A 17,002-nucleotide genomic window follows, 5' to 3' on the forward strand; every position below is an offset into this window, starting at 1 on the left:
TGCGCGATCTCTATATCAAAAACGGCCAGGGCTTCATTCTCGTCTACAGCCTGGTCAACCAGCAGTCCTTCCAGGTAACCTCGCCCGGGCCTTGGGCGGGGGCGGCAGCTCGGTGGGGTGAGGAGGCGGCTGGCCCCGGCGTCCTCTCTTCGGACGCAGCCGTTGCTGCCCTGGGGAAGGCGCTGGGCCGAGGAGGAAGTTTTAGGGTTAGCCACGTGTGCGTAAAAGCTCTTTATCCCCTGGGCAAAAGTGAAAATGCCCAGCTTGAAAGTGCATTTACCAACCCCACTTCCTGATGGAAAACTGCTTGCTTTGCAGGTACTTATCAGGGTACCACCATTGTTAAGTCTCACGGAGTGTCGGAGAACAATGACTTGCTCCCACTTCCCCAACAGAAATCTTTTGGCAATCCCCTTTTATGAAGAAATCACTCGATACAAAAATCGAGACTTCCCTTTTTTTTTATCCCCTCTCCTTCTTAAAAGGCCTGGTTTTGCCGTTGGTCTTGAAGAGAGTCTTATTGTTCTGCAGTTGTGACTTGTTAAGTAAGCTGCTGTTTTCTGCCCCCTCCCCCCCCAAATATATTCTTGTCCAGCATAAGCTCGATGCTTTCACAGTGTAGGTGGTGTACTGGAGAGGAGAAGCAAGCCATATGCGATAATTTGTGGGTCTGGATTTTATTTCTACTATTAAAACTCTTCCAAAAAATGGAAATGTCTCAGCCAGTAACTGGTTTAAGCTGCCTCTAGAAATGAGGCTTTATTTGTGGGGAATAAGTGAATTTAGCAGCACTGCATGCAGTGCAGGGATTTGCAACTGCGTTGGCTTCAGTTGCTGAGTTGGGTGTATTCCAGCTGCTTGGCAAAACCTTGCACACCCCCACTGAAGCAGTATGTTTGCCTCTGCTGAAGGCTAAACTTTATCTTAGCAGAGGCCTCGAAATAGCCCGAGTACAAGCTGACACATACTTTCTTTGGAAAACAACAGCAATGACACTGAGATGCTTCTCCCCTTGTTTTTGCTTATTTTGGGGACTAGCGAGTCCCCAGTATTCGAGGAATGGACGTACAGTTAGTAAGCCACCCTGTTCATATTTAATTATTCTTGTCTGTCTATAGCATGTTTATTCTGAAGCCTGTAGGTGTAAACCACTCTCTGCAGTTTTCTTACACAGTGGTAACTTCAAAGGCTTAAATTGCTTTGTCTCAGAACTATGCAAGAATTTGTAGAACTTAGTAGTACTGATGGTAACTTAAAACACTCCAGGGCCAGAGGAGGCTGACTCAGGCTTTCAAGTGTAAACTCCCGATGTTAGCTCGGACTTGAATAAATGCATCTCTAGGTAATAAAATCTTTTTACAGCATCTAATTTGGTTACTTACATGTGATTAAATGTGTTCACAATGAATTATTCTAATCATTCCAGAAGTGAGAAGACTTTATTTAAATTACTACCTCTCTCAAGCTGTAAACTAAACACAGACTTCCTAAATAATTGTGTAATGGCATGCTACTGCTAATGTTACAGGTCGTTAGACTTGAGATGATTTTTTTCACAAAACTGAAATCAACTTTCAAAGCAGCTCTACTGTATCTTCCTCTAGCTGAACCGAAAGTCTCAGAGTACAGTAGTTGTTTTCTGTTTGTAAAAACAGAATGTGTATGCATTTTTATAAAAGAAAAAATAACTTTTCATGAAAGATGGGTGGTGAACTTCCTACCCCCTGGAGTTCTAGATCCACATGAATTTAAGAAGGCTTCTGATGTATTTTGAATGTTCGGTTGCATGTGAAGGTTATTGAAATGTGCTTTTGTAGTGGTTGTATAGCAATTTCGTGTGACTACTTACACGTACTAACCGATTGGATTGTTTGATCAGGACATCAAGCCGATGAGGGACCAGATTGTCCGGGTGAAGAGATACGAGAAAGTTCCTCTGATCCTCGTGGGGAATAAAGTGGATCTGGAGTCAGAGAGGGAGGTCTTATCTGCAGAAGGCAGAGCCCTGGCTCAGGAGTGGGGCTGTCCCTTCATGGAGACATCAGCCAAGAGCAAAACAATGGTGGATGAACTGTTTGCTGAGATCGTCAGGCAAATGAACTATGCCTCCCTGCCTGAAAAACAGGATCAGTGTTGTACAACTTGCATCGTCCAGTGAGAGAAATTAAGAAAAACCTCAATCATGGCCATACAGAGCAGGTTGGTGGAACAGTCATAACTAGTTGAGGTGCATAAACATGCTGTTTAAGTAAGCAGATAAAGTGTGACAGGGAGTCTGAAATTAAGTAGTCTAACCTGGAGTTAGCCTTCCTCCAAAAGAGATGGAAGCTTGTGCAATTGGTTGCACAGGATTACTTGAGTCGAATGGACTTCTTGCGTTACTTCAGTAGGGTTAGTCAGGGAACATTGCATTTGGTTGCAGTAATTTTTACAATGAGACAAATTATGTGATCTCATCTGCACCTATTTTGACTGTCAGTGCTGTATTTGACATTACGTTATCCTTAGTAATGTTTTGTGATGTTGCAGTGGGTTTTGTTATTGGTTGTAGTTGGTATCTGAATTATTTTCAAGTACTGGCAATTACCTTGGAGTTCAATGGGATTATTGTGACCAAGTTTCCCAGTAGTTTTGCTGAGCAGACTTTGAGCTTGTTTAAAAATAAAAAATTCTATGGTGTGGAAACTGAATGTACTTAAAGTACGTTTCTGCCTTGTCAGTGAAATAAGTTTGAAAGAGAACCACCCTGAGTTGTGAGGAGTGGCTTGAAGCCCGCATGTACTAGTCAGGGATGTGTGCAAAGTGCTCTTCATCTAAAATCTCCAGAGCAGAGAACAGGCTATAAAATGGCTTCCCAATGCACGACTCTTTCCTTTCTCAGTGACTCATAAGAGGTGTGGCAAGAGTGCAGTGTTCAGAGGGGCCTCTATAAAGCTTCCCCTGTCTCGGTTATTGCTTTGATTTTTATTTTTCCCAGCAAGGATAGCTGCTCTTGGCCCCTCACACATGTGGTGGTCTTTTTCAGTACTTTGCTTACCTGAGCGTGCAAGCAGCAGTGTTGCCATTCCTGTGCAAGGTGGTTCTGGGCTCCCCCTGCTCTTGCTTTTCCTCGAGGCCTTGCAGGTCTAGTTTCACCATCAGCGTGAATCCATGTTACTGAAAAGGGCTCTTCTACATCGTTGATACACTGTGTGCAGTCGGCTGGTCCATCGGACCTTCAGTTGTCTGTTGGACCTGTGTTGGCAAACAACTTTGTGTGATCTCTGAGGGCAAGCGCAGGGATGAGGGAGGGCATGAAAATTCAGGGGAAAGAACTGCCCATCTTGACTGCTGCACTGATTGAGGTTTAGGCTCTGGCTGCCGCGTTAGTAACTCTTGCTTGAGTCAAAGTAGCTTTTTGTGTCTGAGTGACAAGAGGGAAAATAGGTTATTACTGGAAGCTTTGGACTATGTATCCTCTTTAATCTTGAGTGCAAGGTCAGAGAGTGGAGTCTCAAAGCTTATCTTTGAGATCGTTACCAAGTGCTTTGTGAATGTAAAATTTTAGATACTCATGGCCCTAGCACTGTCATACGGAAGATAATACATGATGTTTTTATCTGCAATTATGTGAAATAAGGACAGGCTGCTGTCACCATGTGAGAGGTGTGTGTAAGTTCAAGATTTGCTTGCTGAAAGGTGAGCGAACTGCTTGTATTGGAGCAGAGAAAAATACAAATAAAGTCTTTCCTTGTACACTAATCCCTAACACCTGCAGAGTCTTGTAGGGTTATGGGAAGGAGTAAATCAAAGGAATCACTGCTTTTTTTAACTAAGTGCTTGCAGGGTTAGTATCTTGGGTCACTTATAGTAATGCAAAGTTTCAGCTAGTTCTAAGGCAGCTTCACAAATAAGAGTATCTGGACTTAAAGTATCATGCCAAAGGTTACCACAATACCCTGGGTTACTAGGGCTTCATCTTGTGCAGGTTGCTGTCTTCAACTCTGACAAGATCAGGCCCTTTATCTGTGAAATTTATACTTCCAGAATTGGTTACTTCTAAGGGAGGCTTCTGTGTAACCTGGCTGGTTCTGGATTTAGCATTAAATGCCAAGTTTCATCTTAAAGGTGAAATTGAGGTGGGGGGCTGGGCCATGTGTTATTCCTTTGAATCCTAACTTATGCCTAGATTTGATGAATTTCCTAAGCAAAGCATTAGGAAATGCTTTTGCTTCAGACAAAACATTCTTGTGTCTTTGTGATCTCTTGAGATAGAGGATCATAAGCTTCTGTAATATAGATTTCCTCTCCTTCATTCTGCCTAGCTCATAATGTCACATCAAGCCTCTAGCAGCAAAATACTTCCTTGCTTCTAGGAGATGCTGCTTCTGCCCAGTGTAATCTCGTCACCTGTGCCAAACAAGTAAGTCTTTCTTTCCTAAGCAGCTTCCTATTCAGTCCAGATCTCATCATGTCTGGAACTTCTGTTACTTGTCCTGGCTCTTCACAGACTTCATGCTCTCTGTCTTTCATTTCAGCCTCACACTTTTGGCATATTTTCTTCTTCCTGGCTCCCACTCTATCCTTGTTCTTTGATTGAGTAGGTGTAAGATCTCATAAGCCTTTGCTGCCTGCTAATTTCTGTCTGATATGCTCTAGTGTAGGAGAGTTGCTGATGGTGTCGTGTGATAGCTGTAATCAGCTCTGTAATTCTTCTGCTTATCTGTAATCCAAGGAACAATTGCTGCTTCTTAAACATCTACTTTAGCAGTGAGCCCTCCTAGGTAAAGTGAAACTGAGGAAGCGGAACCAGCTGTCTGAAAACCTGTGTGTAGGAAGTGGGCTTGAACTATAGCTCTGTCCTAGTGTAATCTTCATCATCTCTGAGTTCTGTTGCCTGTCTGTGTCCAGGAGAAGTCTTAGATCTGGATCAGTTAGTTCAGAATGAAGTATGTAGAAACAGTTTGTGTCTGTACAGTTCTGATGGAGAATCCAATGGGAGGGGTGGGAAGTGGATTATATCCTAGACCTGGTTTTATCTAAGGCTGTTTCATTGTCAGTTTTAACTAGCAGGTACCACTTACCTCTTTTTGGTACTGATACCTCAACATGTCTGTCAAGTATGATGTGTAGGTTCTTCCATGACATTTTTGCTTAAATTACTGTTCAGTCAGCTGCCTTGGGTGAAATGAAGTATGGAACATAACTACATAATCAGGATAACCCATAGTTCCTTTTAAAAATGTGCGTTGCTCTTGCATCCTGTTCCACACCTCCCCCCCTTTCCTGCTTCTGCAGTGGTCTTCTGTCATTTCATTAATGCGTTCAGAGATGTGAGATTTCCAGTAGCTGCTCTCTATTCCTTGCTCTAGTATTTCTCTTGAATTTTCAGTATGAGTGTGTTTCATATTTTAGTTCTTCCTTAAAATATGGCACCTGTTACAGTGCTGGTACATTAGAAGTTTTCTGTAAAGGTAATAATCCAATTGGGAGCCCCTTAATATTGGGGTGAAAGACTGATGCTGATTAGTGAATTTTGTCACCTCCATTCATGAGTGACTGATATTAGCAAGTGCTGAAGGAAGAGTACTCTTCTCTGGGGATAAAAACTGAAAGTATACTGTCTTTGGTCTGTGAGGCTATGCAACACAGACAAATGTATCCTACTAGATTGTCTAACATTCCCTTCTCTCCTGCCTGCTCACGGAAGAGACTAAAGAGTGCTATAGAATTGTCATGGGAAAGTAAAGCCAGATAAGGTACTATATGATGCTAATTGTAGTAACCAAGCACAGGCTAAATGGAAAGATGACAAATCTGAATTGGGAGGTCTCTAACCTGCAAATGCAGGGATGCTGAAAGAGCATGTGGAGGAAAATACCATTACTTGCTTTCTCTGTCCTTACTATCCCTAACCATTCTTTACTGGCTGCAGCACTGGATGCTGGATTTAGGTGAGGTTTTGGGATGGATCTAACTCTAGTAGGATGAGAAGCTGCACTGTAAATGGTTTGCCTCTCCTGTGCTCTAAGCAAAGATAAAATACTTGTTACATAGGTCTAATCCATCCCCATTAAAAGCTAAATGTTTGTTTGCTGTGTTGACAGTACAGGGGCCCTCCGTGGCTAAAATTTGTGGACCAGCAACAGTGTGTGTGGGGACACATGCTCACCAGACTGGGTGAGAATTACTGTTAGTTGGAAAACATACAAGCAAGCAAAACCTGGCTGTTTCCTCCTGTCAGTACAGGAGTACTGCTCCTGAATGTTCAGAGTGACCAGTTCTTAGGCAAGAACGAGAACCCTGACTATGTCAGAGCACTGTGTTATGACAAACTGTTAATTGACAGCAAACCAACAGCCAAAAAGGAACGGTACAGTAGGAAACATAAGGTACTGACTCCTACAAAAAAATTATTTCAAGAATAGAGAAGACTCGTCAAAATCCCTGAAAAGCCAAGGATCAAACTTTAAGGAAGTACATGCATATGCATATGAAGGACAGGTTTCTACAGACTTTCAGCTTTGGCTGAGGCTTTTAGGATGTCTCTGCAGATAAATCTTCTGAAGTGCAAGCAAGTTACCAGAAATACAAAGTTGTATTGGTCACGTTGGTAACACTACTTATATTTGTGTGCTTGATTAAAAACAGTGGTATACAGTTCTGTCCCTGCTAAGGCTAAGTCTGATGATGAATGCTAAGGGGTATTTTTTAGTAGTAATTTAGAGGATCTGAATGCTGAGAACTGAGATGTCAAAACTGAATTAGTTGGCTCATCTGCCTGTTCCCAGAACTTGGGCAAAATGCCATTGCTTCACGTTACTGGGTGATGTAGTGCCTCCTCATCACCAATGCAAAGCCTAGTGCACGTATCTCTGTACAGAACTTACATTTCCTAGCTGTTTCAGATCTTTAGAAGCAATTTAGTATGCCACAGGGGCAGCTGTTACAAAGTTCGTAGCAATAAGGCAAGCATAGCTGCTTGCCTCTTGTACTACCAGAATTAGAGGTGGAGAACTTCAAGAATGCCACTGTGTAAAGCAGTGCTTTGGAGCTCAGTATGGAAAACTAGCTATTCCGCACTGTGGGAGAAGCTGAGTTCACTTTGAATGTTTATTGAATATGGCTTTCATTAGTTATTTTGTTTAAATTGCAGATAAAACTCAGAGGAAACTTGCACAGATGCTGCTTTGGAGAACTTTCAGCCCAGGTTGCAGAGCTGAGCCTTGGTAAACCTGTCTCTATTACAGCACATTGCCATACATCTAAGTGCATAAGGTTGGTGGCCTCCAGGATCCACACACCTTAACCAGAATGCTTAGCATGTTTACCATAACTTTAAAAATCTGTTCTTTATCTATCAGTCCTTTTATAGCTTTCTAAGTTCATATAATGGCTAATATGCAAGAGTTCATTTTTAATATTTTAATTGATTTCTTTAATCAATTTCTGAACTTGTATTTATTAAATACTTAAACTCAGTATTATCTACTCAATGCCTTTTAAAAGAAGAGAGTTTTAATGGAGAATAAATTGAGCCTTAAACAAATGGTTACTTCTGTATGTTACCTCGCATCAGTGCTTATTTCTCTGCAAAGTTTTCACCTACAATGTAGTTGGTCATTCTTTGAGACTTTTTGTTTACGTGTGACAGTGTCACGAAAAGATACTGAAGGCACCTCTGTGGTATGGATGTAGTATCCCTTTTCTTGGCAAATGTGGCTGTGATACTGTCTTTGTAGCTGGTCCGATTTGACAACAGGGATTACTTGGAATGGGATGTAAAGTCTCCAGCTGATATTTCTTTAATTACAATCATGGGTTTCTTAAGCTCATTTAATTAAAAAATGACAATTGTAGCATTGAAAAATGGCAGCAGACTTTTCCTTTTACTGAGTTTCTAAACTAGCTTGTTTACAAATAGCTTCTCTATGCCTTTGAAAAGGGATAATGTATCCTTCAAAATGGGCTGTATGCCTAGTCAGTCAGCTCAGCTTTGCCTGGCACATTGAGACATCTAGTAGACCTCTGCACATGTAAATCTAATGCAAATAAGATCACTTTACATTTTATAGTTCCTAATATTTGTCTTTCTGAATAATATTTTAAAGCAATATTTGTTAAAGTTTTTCTTGCACTGTCACAAATTGCTTTTTAGTTGGTTTTTTTTCCCAATAAACAAGTTTAATATTAGAGACAAGTTGGTGTAACAAGTGGAAAAGCACCAGGTTTCAGTGATACTAACTGCAAGCGTGCTTTAAACAGCCATTGCCTTCCTTATTGTTTACCTGATCAACATTTTCTCTGAATACTTGAAAATTTTAACAATAACACAGGTATAAAGAGCAGAATGGAAATGTACAAAGAACAGATGAAATCTTTTTGTTCAGTTTTATTAACATGTTGCATACATGAGAGCTTTTTCTACCAGTGGTTTAAAATGTGTAATTTTTTTTTGCAGAAATTTAATAACTGCAGCTCACCTACTGCACCAAAGTTCTAGGTTTTTAGGAGCCCAGCTTTAGTCATTTGAACATGCTTCTAGAAATGTACATTCTTTCCCTGTAATAGCTAAATAACTTTGAGAAAAGCTCCGGTAAAAGCAGTGATGGATATATGAGGTTAAGCAGTTTAAAACTCACGAATTGTATTGTGGATGATGGCATTTAAAACAATAAAAGATCACCGGTACAGTATCTCAACATTAATGTGTTTTATTGATAATAATGCAGGCTGACTTTACAGCGTTAGCAGAAATAAAGATTCTAAGTCTACATTCAGTGTTGAATTTGAATCCTGAAAAGAAGAGGACACCAGGTTTTCTGCTTGGGTATCGAAACACCTGATTATTTTTTTTTTCCCTGTGGGGTTACTTGAAATTTTTTTTTTCCCCTGTTTGTACAAACTTTATAAACAGGCTGAGGCTAATACTTAGGTTTGCACTTTAATATCAGAATTAAACCAAACCTGGTATTCAAAGTAGACTTTTTTTTAAGTGGTGGTTGTTGATCTTTTTTGTAGGTTGTAAGGAAGTAATAGGGAATAAAAGTAATTCATAAAGATCTTAGTTTTCCTTTGTCAAAGGGGGAAAAAGTTGGTTAATATTAATCAGTGGTTCATTCCTATGGGTAGTTATCAAACCAGTGTTCATTTTCATTGACCTCAGCGCAAAAAAAAAAAAAAGAAAAAAAGAAGAAAAAAAAGAAGAAAAAAAGAAAAACCCTTGAACTAGCTTAGAGTGACAGCAGGACTGGGAAAACGAGAGATGGTTTCTTCAGCACACTTTGGGGGGAAAAAGGGACCAAAAGTTATTTTAGGCTTACTCAATAGATTGCATGTGAAGTTGCTTATTAGAGTAAGAGGCTAATAATAAATGCAATATGTATTGTCTTTACTATGGCATCTGTTTAGGAGTTGTTCAAATCACTGCAGTAGGGCTCTGCAAAAAATGTAACCTAACATCATGTATCTAATGTACTGTATCTTTATCAGTGATAGGTGAAATCTGGAATAACAAGTGCAAAAATGGAACAATTACCTATAATGCTTTGTAAAAAGTTTTTTCCAGTAGAATTCATTCTTGTCATTTTGTAAGACAACCCTACAGTCCACCTGTTTGTAACTTTTTTAATAAAATAGATACCTGTATTACCAAACTGGGGTGAGTAGTCTGTGTTCAGTTTCTTCTTCTAAAGTGGGCTGAACTGACAAACTGTGTTTGTTTGTTTGAGGTACTGGTTGTTCTAAACATAGTAACCACATCTGAAGTGTCATGAATGACTCCTTCTGGCTCGGGGAAACAGGGTGTACAACTGTGCCCAGACTGGGTGTAAAGCTCACTTTCTTGGATGCTCTGAGTAGAGAGGAGAGGGAGCAAGGGCTATGGATTATCTTCCTGTGCAAGGCAGGGATTCTGCGAGCTGGGGAGCCTCTTGAAGGCAGTGATGGTGCCTCTTCTCACAGGCTGATATGACAAAGCTTTGTTCAAAACAAGTATCTGTGTTTGTCTTGTCCAAGTCTTTAAAGTTCTTATTTTTCATACAGGTTTTTGCATGTGTGAAGATGGCAATGGCTATGGGTCCTGGCATCATCTTACAGTGCATCCATAGCTGCTCTCCACCATAGTAATCCAGAACTGTCATCTTTCCACCACGCTAGCAAAGTAAGGACTCCTGGAGCTTTGCCACAGAAGGGGTGGAAGATTTTTCTAGAAAACCGTCCAGATAAGAGTGCACAGAGCTATTTCATAACAGTTAGCTTGAATGCTCAGTGAAAGTCTTGAGTTTGCGATGTCAGTGATTGTCGTCTGGGCATTGTAACAAGTGCATATTCCTCAGAACTTACACGTTTGGTACTGGCCTTTAATACTGTATTTGTAACTAAAGTCGGGTATTAATGTAAAATGTGATTTCAAGTTTAGAAAAACTTTCTACCTCAGTACCTTAAGTCCTTAGTGATGTATCAACAGGCAAAACCACCTAGCATGCTTACCACCCCTCCTCCAGCTAAAACAGCATTAGCCTTATCTTGTAGGTACGTTTCTATGCTGTTTCTTCTTGCTCACACGTCCATCACTAAGATGGAGGAGTAGTTTCTATCTCAAGAGGAAAGCGGCAGAGGAGGAGGGCAGATTGCCATTCTAAGTGATCTTGGATGAAATGTATGCTTCCCTTAACCTTGCTGAGAAGCTGGGGGTGAAGCATGCCCTGTTCTGACTAGTGTCCTTGAGCGCAGTAGCTAACACATGGGCACCAGTCTGCTTTGAAATGTGACAAGTGGATTGATCACTGTCTGAGTCTGATTTCTCATGTGGTTCAAAAGAAGTCATAACTGAGCAATAAGTTTCCCAGTTCCTTATGGTACGTGGTGTAACTAAGCAAGCTGCTTCATGCTCCTGCTTGAAGGCTGGGAAGTGAATGCAAGTAAAGCCTGTAAGTCCCGGTGACTTTACACCACTGGTTTGTTTCAAAGTGACAGTACGACGTAGTCTGGGTTAGGGGTTTTAAGGAAGCATGTAAGATTTATGTTTAAAACCATTATCTTTCAAAAGTCTTGGTGCTGAGAGTGAACTCGACTGCTGCTGTGTACAGAGGAGTAGTGTCCTCTGTAAAATGTGTATGACAATGTCATATTGCTTTAAACCTGGGCTAGCTGTTTTTGGGGGCTGTGTAGATGAGGTTTCATAGCCAGCTTTTTCTTCAGCTTAACAGTTCCTGCTATAAAAGTGCACAGGCCCTGCAGAAAGCTCCCCAGTGTCCCACTTCCCCTGTGCAGTCAGAGGACAGGTATGTTCCCCCTAGCCTGTTTGGAGAGCTGGAGCTCACTGCAGCACAGACTAGAGGACTCTCCCCCACGTAGCGTGGGTGAGACGTAAATGAATGGTTAAGGGGGGCAGAGCTGGGGCGGGCTGGCTGGCTGCGCTTGGGTATGAACCACAACCGCAGGAACCCCATGGTGAGGACAGCCCTGGGAGGAAGTACAGGAGATACCGGCATGGGTGGAGGGTGAACTGCCGGCCACACCTCGTGTCGAGCAGTACGCTGTTATCTGCCCTAATAGGCTTGGCTGTAATTACAGTTTGAAGTGAGGTGGAAGTGTCTAGTCTTAATTAAAATGAGATACGGGTTCTAAAACAATACACGTTGACTTGTTTGAGTTATCTCTGCTGAAAAGTCAGCAGTCCTGGTAGCTTGGTTTGCTGGTAGGCGCTTTGGTTTGGTGAGTCACCGCTCGCTTACTCGGCAGCTGGAGGAAGCGTGCGTAGAACTACTGTAGCTGCAGGCAAGCTCTGTCAAGAGATGAGGTGGCCCTGTGCTCTGTGAAGTGAAATAGTGTGGGTTTGGGTTTTTTTTAACTAGCCACTTTTATCTCTTCCTGGTCAACACAGCTGCGAGAAGCAGAGAAGTTGGACTTTCAGCTGTAAATCAGCGACAGCGTTCGGTTCACAGGTCGCATCCTACCTGTAGTAGTTTGTTGGCTCTGCTGAGGGCAGCGTTGAGCTTATGACGGCTTGGCTGGCAGCGATGGTAACAGTTCGATTACAAGATGGTAGGGGATGAAATTTGTTGTTCTCCATCGAAACAGTGTATTTGGTATGAAATCAACTTACTTGCCTCTGGTACTCTCTTTCAAAGTTGAGGCTCTCTTCAAGTCCCTCCAAAAAGTCTGGAGTAATAATTGCAAAAACTGCAATAATTGATGGGGAAGAGGCTCTCATGTTGCAGGAACCTGCAAAATATTCACTTGTGGGCAGGCTTTGCTGTTTGTTTGATTTGTGGTGTGTCTGTGCTCCTTGGTGTTCTGCTGGTTCCGTCTGAGTGCACTGTGCCAGCTTTCTAACAGTGACTTACTTCCTCCAAATCGTATTTCCAGTGATCAGGCTTGCGTGGGATTTGAGCCTCCGACACGCTGCTGGTTACTGGGTGACCTCAATTGTTGGTGCCTCAGAAGAAAAATGGTAATTGTAGCACTTCCCTCCTGGGGCCATAATGTGGAAGGCTGTGTGAAAGATGGGAAGGTGCTTGGACTTACCTGGATTCAGATGCACCAACATTGCAGAATAATTCTGAAATTGGACTTCTTGCATGTAAATAAGTAAGTTGGCTAGAACCTAAAAACAGAGGTAAAAATTTCTCAGATTTATGAAAAAACATTAGTATCTTTCATACATTTGTGATAATGTAATGCAACTGGTTCAGACTTAGACTTCTTATGCTTCTACTAAAAGATATAATCGATAAATGACTGCAACTCAGTAAACCAAACAGACAATCAGCTTTCCGGGAAATTTCTGGCTCTTCAAGTTACTTTTTCTTTTCTTTTTTCCTGCCTCTAGGCTGAGCAGTTCATCCAGCTTTATGTCCTTAGAAGATATGCCTTGACATTAGATTTAAATTATCCGGTCAGTGCAGAAAAGAGAAAATACATTTACTGTTTGTGACATTCCTTAAGGGCTACTTGTCCTTTTGGGAACTGGCAGATAGGATGATTAATCATCAGCTTGGGATTCATTCTACTGCTGTAATAGACCTTAGACGCTTTTTCTTAAAAGCAAATTAATAATGATCATGTAATCAGCAACAGCATGGCTGCTATGGGAAAACAAGGAGAAATAAACTGAATTTTTGGCAAAGCTGATTTATGGTGGAAAAGAGAGAAGGCCTCTCGCAGAGTCAGGCTGAAGTGCTGGAGCAAGCTGCAGTTAAGTGGAGGTGGTGGAGGATTTTCAAAGATGACATTGGATAACCACTGCTGGAGGAAGGAGGGTGTGTGGTGTGTATAGTTCCTGCCTCCGTATGTTGGGTTGTCACATGTGATGTCCTGAAGTCCCTCGCAGCCCCGTGTCTCTGCGACTGCAGTCACATTACTGATCCTGGCATTGTTTTCCATTCGATGTTCCAGGAATTAGCACAGGCTTGCCAAATGCCCTATGTCTAATCTAAGTAATGCAGATATATTTTTTAATAAGTTAGAAGAAAGATTTTAACTTCAGGGTCTGTCCAGTGGTTAGAAGTACTTCGGAGTCCGGCTGTGCTCCTTTCCTTTTAATTAAGCTGTTTCTCTATTAGCTGTCAGCGCAGTATCTCAGGCCATCCAGATTATTTCGTCTTGGGGCTCAAATTAATAATTTAGAAAGGTTTTATGAAAATACTCCTGAAACCTTGGGACAGTCATGATGTAGGAACATTTTCTGTTCTTTGAAACATGTCCGTCTTGTAGCTACCACCATCTGCCAGAAGGCCCTGGAAGAGGAACCGTGAGATGGGGATTACCCTTGATCACTACAAAAGTACAGTGTCCAGCTTCACATGGATGCTGCTTTATTGTCTTCCGCTTTCTGCTATGAAGAATGGCTTTGACACAACTTTAACTCAGCTTTGAGCTATATACCTGGAATTTGGCAGGCCTTGGTAGAACTGAAGTGTGGTAAGGGTCTGATGAGGAAGAATAAAACGAAAAGAAGGGAGTGGGGGAAGAGGGACTACCTCTCTTCCCTGGGAGGGAAACATTAGCAAAACTCAGGATCAAGATCTAGATGATCCATTGGCCTGGAGGCACCTGGAGAACACATGCATTTCTTTGCCTAGATGTAATCAAGGCTTACTCAACCAGAGTTAGTTGTCTTGAGCCAAGAGGGAAACCACATCTGTCATGAAAATAAGCGATATAGGTCCTTAGGACTCCATCCTTTCCACTAGGATTCAGACTCTTCACCCAGCATTGCAGACTCAATTCGGCAGCTTCCCCAGACGAAGCCTTTGGCCGTAGGATCCTTCCTGATGATGCTCAGCAAAGGTTTTCAGCATCCTGGCCTTTAATTCCCTTCTGAAGAGTTGCTGCTGCTTCTAGTCTGGTAACTCTTGTCACCAGAGCTGCGTGACCAGAAGAGCAGATGCTGCCCACCTGTCAGTCAGATTTCTGCAGTGTGGTACATAGGGTCTATGTCTTTTCCCTTGAGGCTTAACCTAGGAAAGATCTGCACGTGACTCATGGAGAGCCTTAGGGAGGGGGTTGATTGGTTTGACTTCCTGACAGCGCTCACGAGACATCATCGTGGGCATCCAGCGACCTCATCGCAGGACTGCTGGATTACCGGTAAGCTTACAATACTTTTATCTTTTTGACGTCAGGATGTGCAAGGGGACCAGGGACAGTTCGTGCTTAAAACAAATTAAGGTCGGCATAATCAAGTCCCATGCTTTGTAGTGCTACACGGATGTAGGGAGATGCATCTCCCTAGCTAGAAATGACTGAATACTGAGAGCTGCCTGACCCTTTAGAGGCATCAGCACTCCTTTGACTTGATGCATTCACGATGCTTTCTTTTTCTGTATAAATTGGTTTCTCTTGTCTTTAAAGTGATCTGTTTGAATTAAACATCACTGAGTGCTTTTATATAGCTGTGCCAACAACAGAGAGCAGCTGGCATATTAAAAATGAGATAATGTGTTCCAAAGAATACCAGAGTTGGGCTATTATATAGCTTCTTGTATAGCTCGTGCTATCATTCGTATTTGCTTACAGCAAACTGACTTCTTCAGTGCCTGATAATAGTTTTTAAATAGCATATCAAAACGTGTAAAAGGAAGAAAAGTCAACAATATGTATCGATGCGCAATGGATTGTGTTATTGCTTTATTGAATGGCTCATCCCTGCAAACCGAATTGGCTCCTGCATTTGTCTCTGGGCACAACCACCACGAGAGGGAGCGTGGAAGCAAGGAGCTGGTTCGTCCTGGCAATGGTCCTGAGTGGGGCTGTGCTCCCTCCCTGGAGATCAGACACGGTTCTGCACAGATTGAAAACAAGAGAAATGGAAATAAATTGCTATTTCAGGACCCTGGTAGCGTGATGTGAGTATATCTTAATAGGACTTCAAAGAAAGTTTTGCACTTACAGTTGATTTGTCTATCAGTTGTCTGGAATTGCAATCGTATTTGGAGTCTTCTGTGCATAATCAAGGTTATTTGTGATTTCCAACTCTGTTATTACAAGTAGGTAAAACCAGCCATTTACTTCAGCTGCTGAAGCTGAAATAAAAATATAATCACAAGAATAATATTTGATATGGCTCTACTTCCTTGAGCATCAGAAACTGTTACTAAAAAAAAAAATAAAAATAAAAAGCAGGGCAAGTCAGGCAATTGACTTTTAATTTGGCTTAGGGCTTAAACTCAGCTAAACATATTTCTTTTATTATTATTGCAACTGGGTCCAGCAGCTGAAATAGCACCGTGTTTCTCACCACATCAGGGTCACACTCTGCTCCCACACACGTGTCTGCAAGTCGTACTGGGCTCAGGGCAGCTGGTTTTGCTGGGATGCCTGCATGCGGGAGAGCTGCCTGCACAGCAACTGAACCACCCCCTGTCCCTGTTTATCTTGTAATCCTTACCATTTGATACCTACCAGCAATTCATTTGTATAGCTAGTGTGTAATCGTGTCATCACCTGCACTCAAACCACCCGGTGTGAGACTGTCAAATGGTGCCATTTTTAAACTTGTCTTAATTTCCAGTCTGATCCTAAGAGTGTTCACCTTCACAGAAGCTGCTCCCCTCCTCTCGGTCTCATCCAGTTTTGCAGACAAGTTATTAATGCTGATGAACACCAGGGTGTCTGTGGAGCTGCTTTCAGTGAATCACAGTTGTGATGTTACATTGCTGTAAGTACAGCTCTCGGTGGGAATGTTAGCAAGACGAGGAGGCACCATGGTAGGATGTTCTTGGGTAGGATTGGGGCAAACTGGAGAAAAAATGCTGCTGCACCATGTCACCTTCTGGTATCAAAACAAAGTGCTGGTCAGAGAAGCCTCATCCTACAGCTGGAAGCTAATGGGCAAAACCCACCTAAAACATAAAATTAAAAATGCAATAATTTCCTTTTTCCCAGCAACTACTTCTGAGTAATATGTTACAGCACAGTGGTGTCAGACTATTTAGCTGATACTTGGCAAGCAAAATTTGATGGAAATGCAAATTTATCGGGTTTTATTATATTCAATAAATAGAACTGTTCCTGGGGCAGAAGGTTTTTAGAAGGGCAGGACTTGGCAAGTCAACTGTAACTGTTGAGGTATGCTCGAGATACAATATGACTTGTGAAGGCGATGAAAAATGATAGTCATTGTTAAAGGTATAAAGGCAGGAACAAGTGTGCCTGAACCGTCCCTAATGGATGTGCGGCTGAGTCATCCCTGGCTTTTCCAGCCTGCTCCAGTATTTCTTCTGCCTCACAGTTTAAGGGTCTTTCCTAGGACCTAACTCAGATCTTCCCTGCAATTTCCAGCAATTTCTTTGGTTTCCCCATTGCTTGGGAACACAGCTGATCTGTCCTCCTGGAATGGTCCCACGTGTATCAGGAGACTATTGTTGTTCTCTTTTTCTTCTCTTTTTAAACCAAACAAATCCAGTTCTTTCAGGCTTTGTTTTTTTTGAAAATACCTTGGGGGGGGGGGGGGGGAATATTTAAAAAAAAAAAAAAAAGTTCCTAATCTAACCACAAAGCATGCGAAAAACCAAGA

General features: G+C 41.9%; 1 protein-coding gene across 1 annotated transcript; it reads left to right on the forward strand.

Moving 5' to 3' along the window:
- Positions 1-5: 5 nt before the first annotated feature.
- On the forward strand, positions 6-9,635 carry RAP2C (RAP2C, member of RAS oncogene family; the record flags this gene model as incomplete). The annotated part of the gene is made up of 3 exons (XM_009710256.1): positions 6-74; positions 1,880-2,199; positions 7,136-9,635. Coding segments are annotated over 2 exons (348 nt in total), but the record flags the coding sequence as incomplete, so codon positions are not given.
- Positions 9,636-17,002: the final 7,367 nt, after the last annotated feature.

Source organism: Cariama cristata, unplaced genomic scaffold (assembly GCF_000690535.1).
Source record: "Cariama cristata isolate BGI_N322 unplaced genomic scaffold, ASM69053v1 scaffold9391, whole genome shotgun sequence".
Taxonomy (NCBI): Eukaryota; Metazoa; Chordata; class Aves; order Cariamiformes; family Cariamidae; genus Cariama; species Cariama cristata.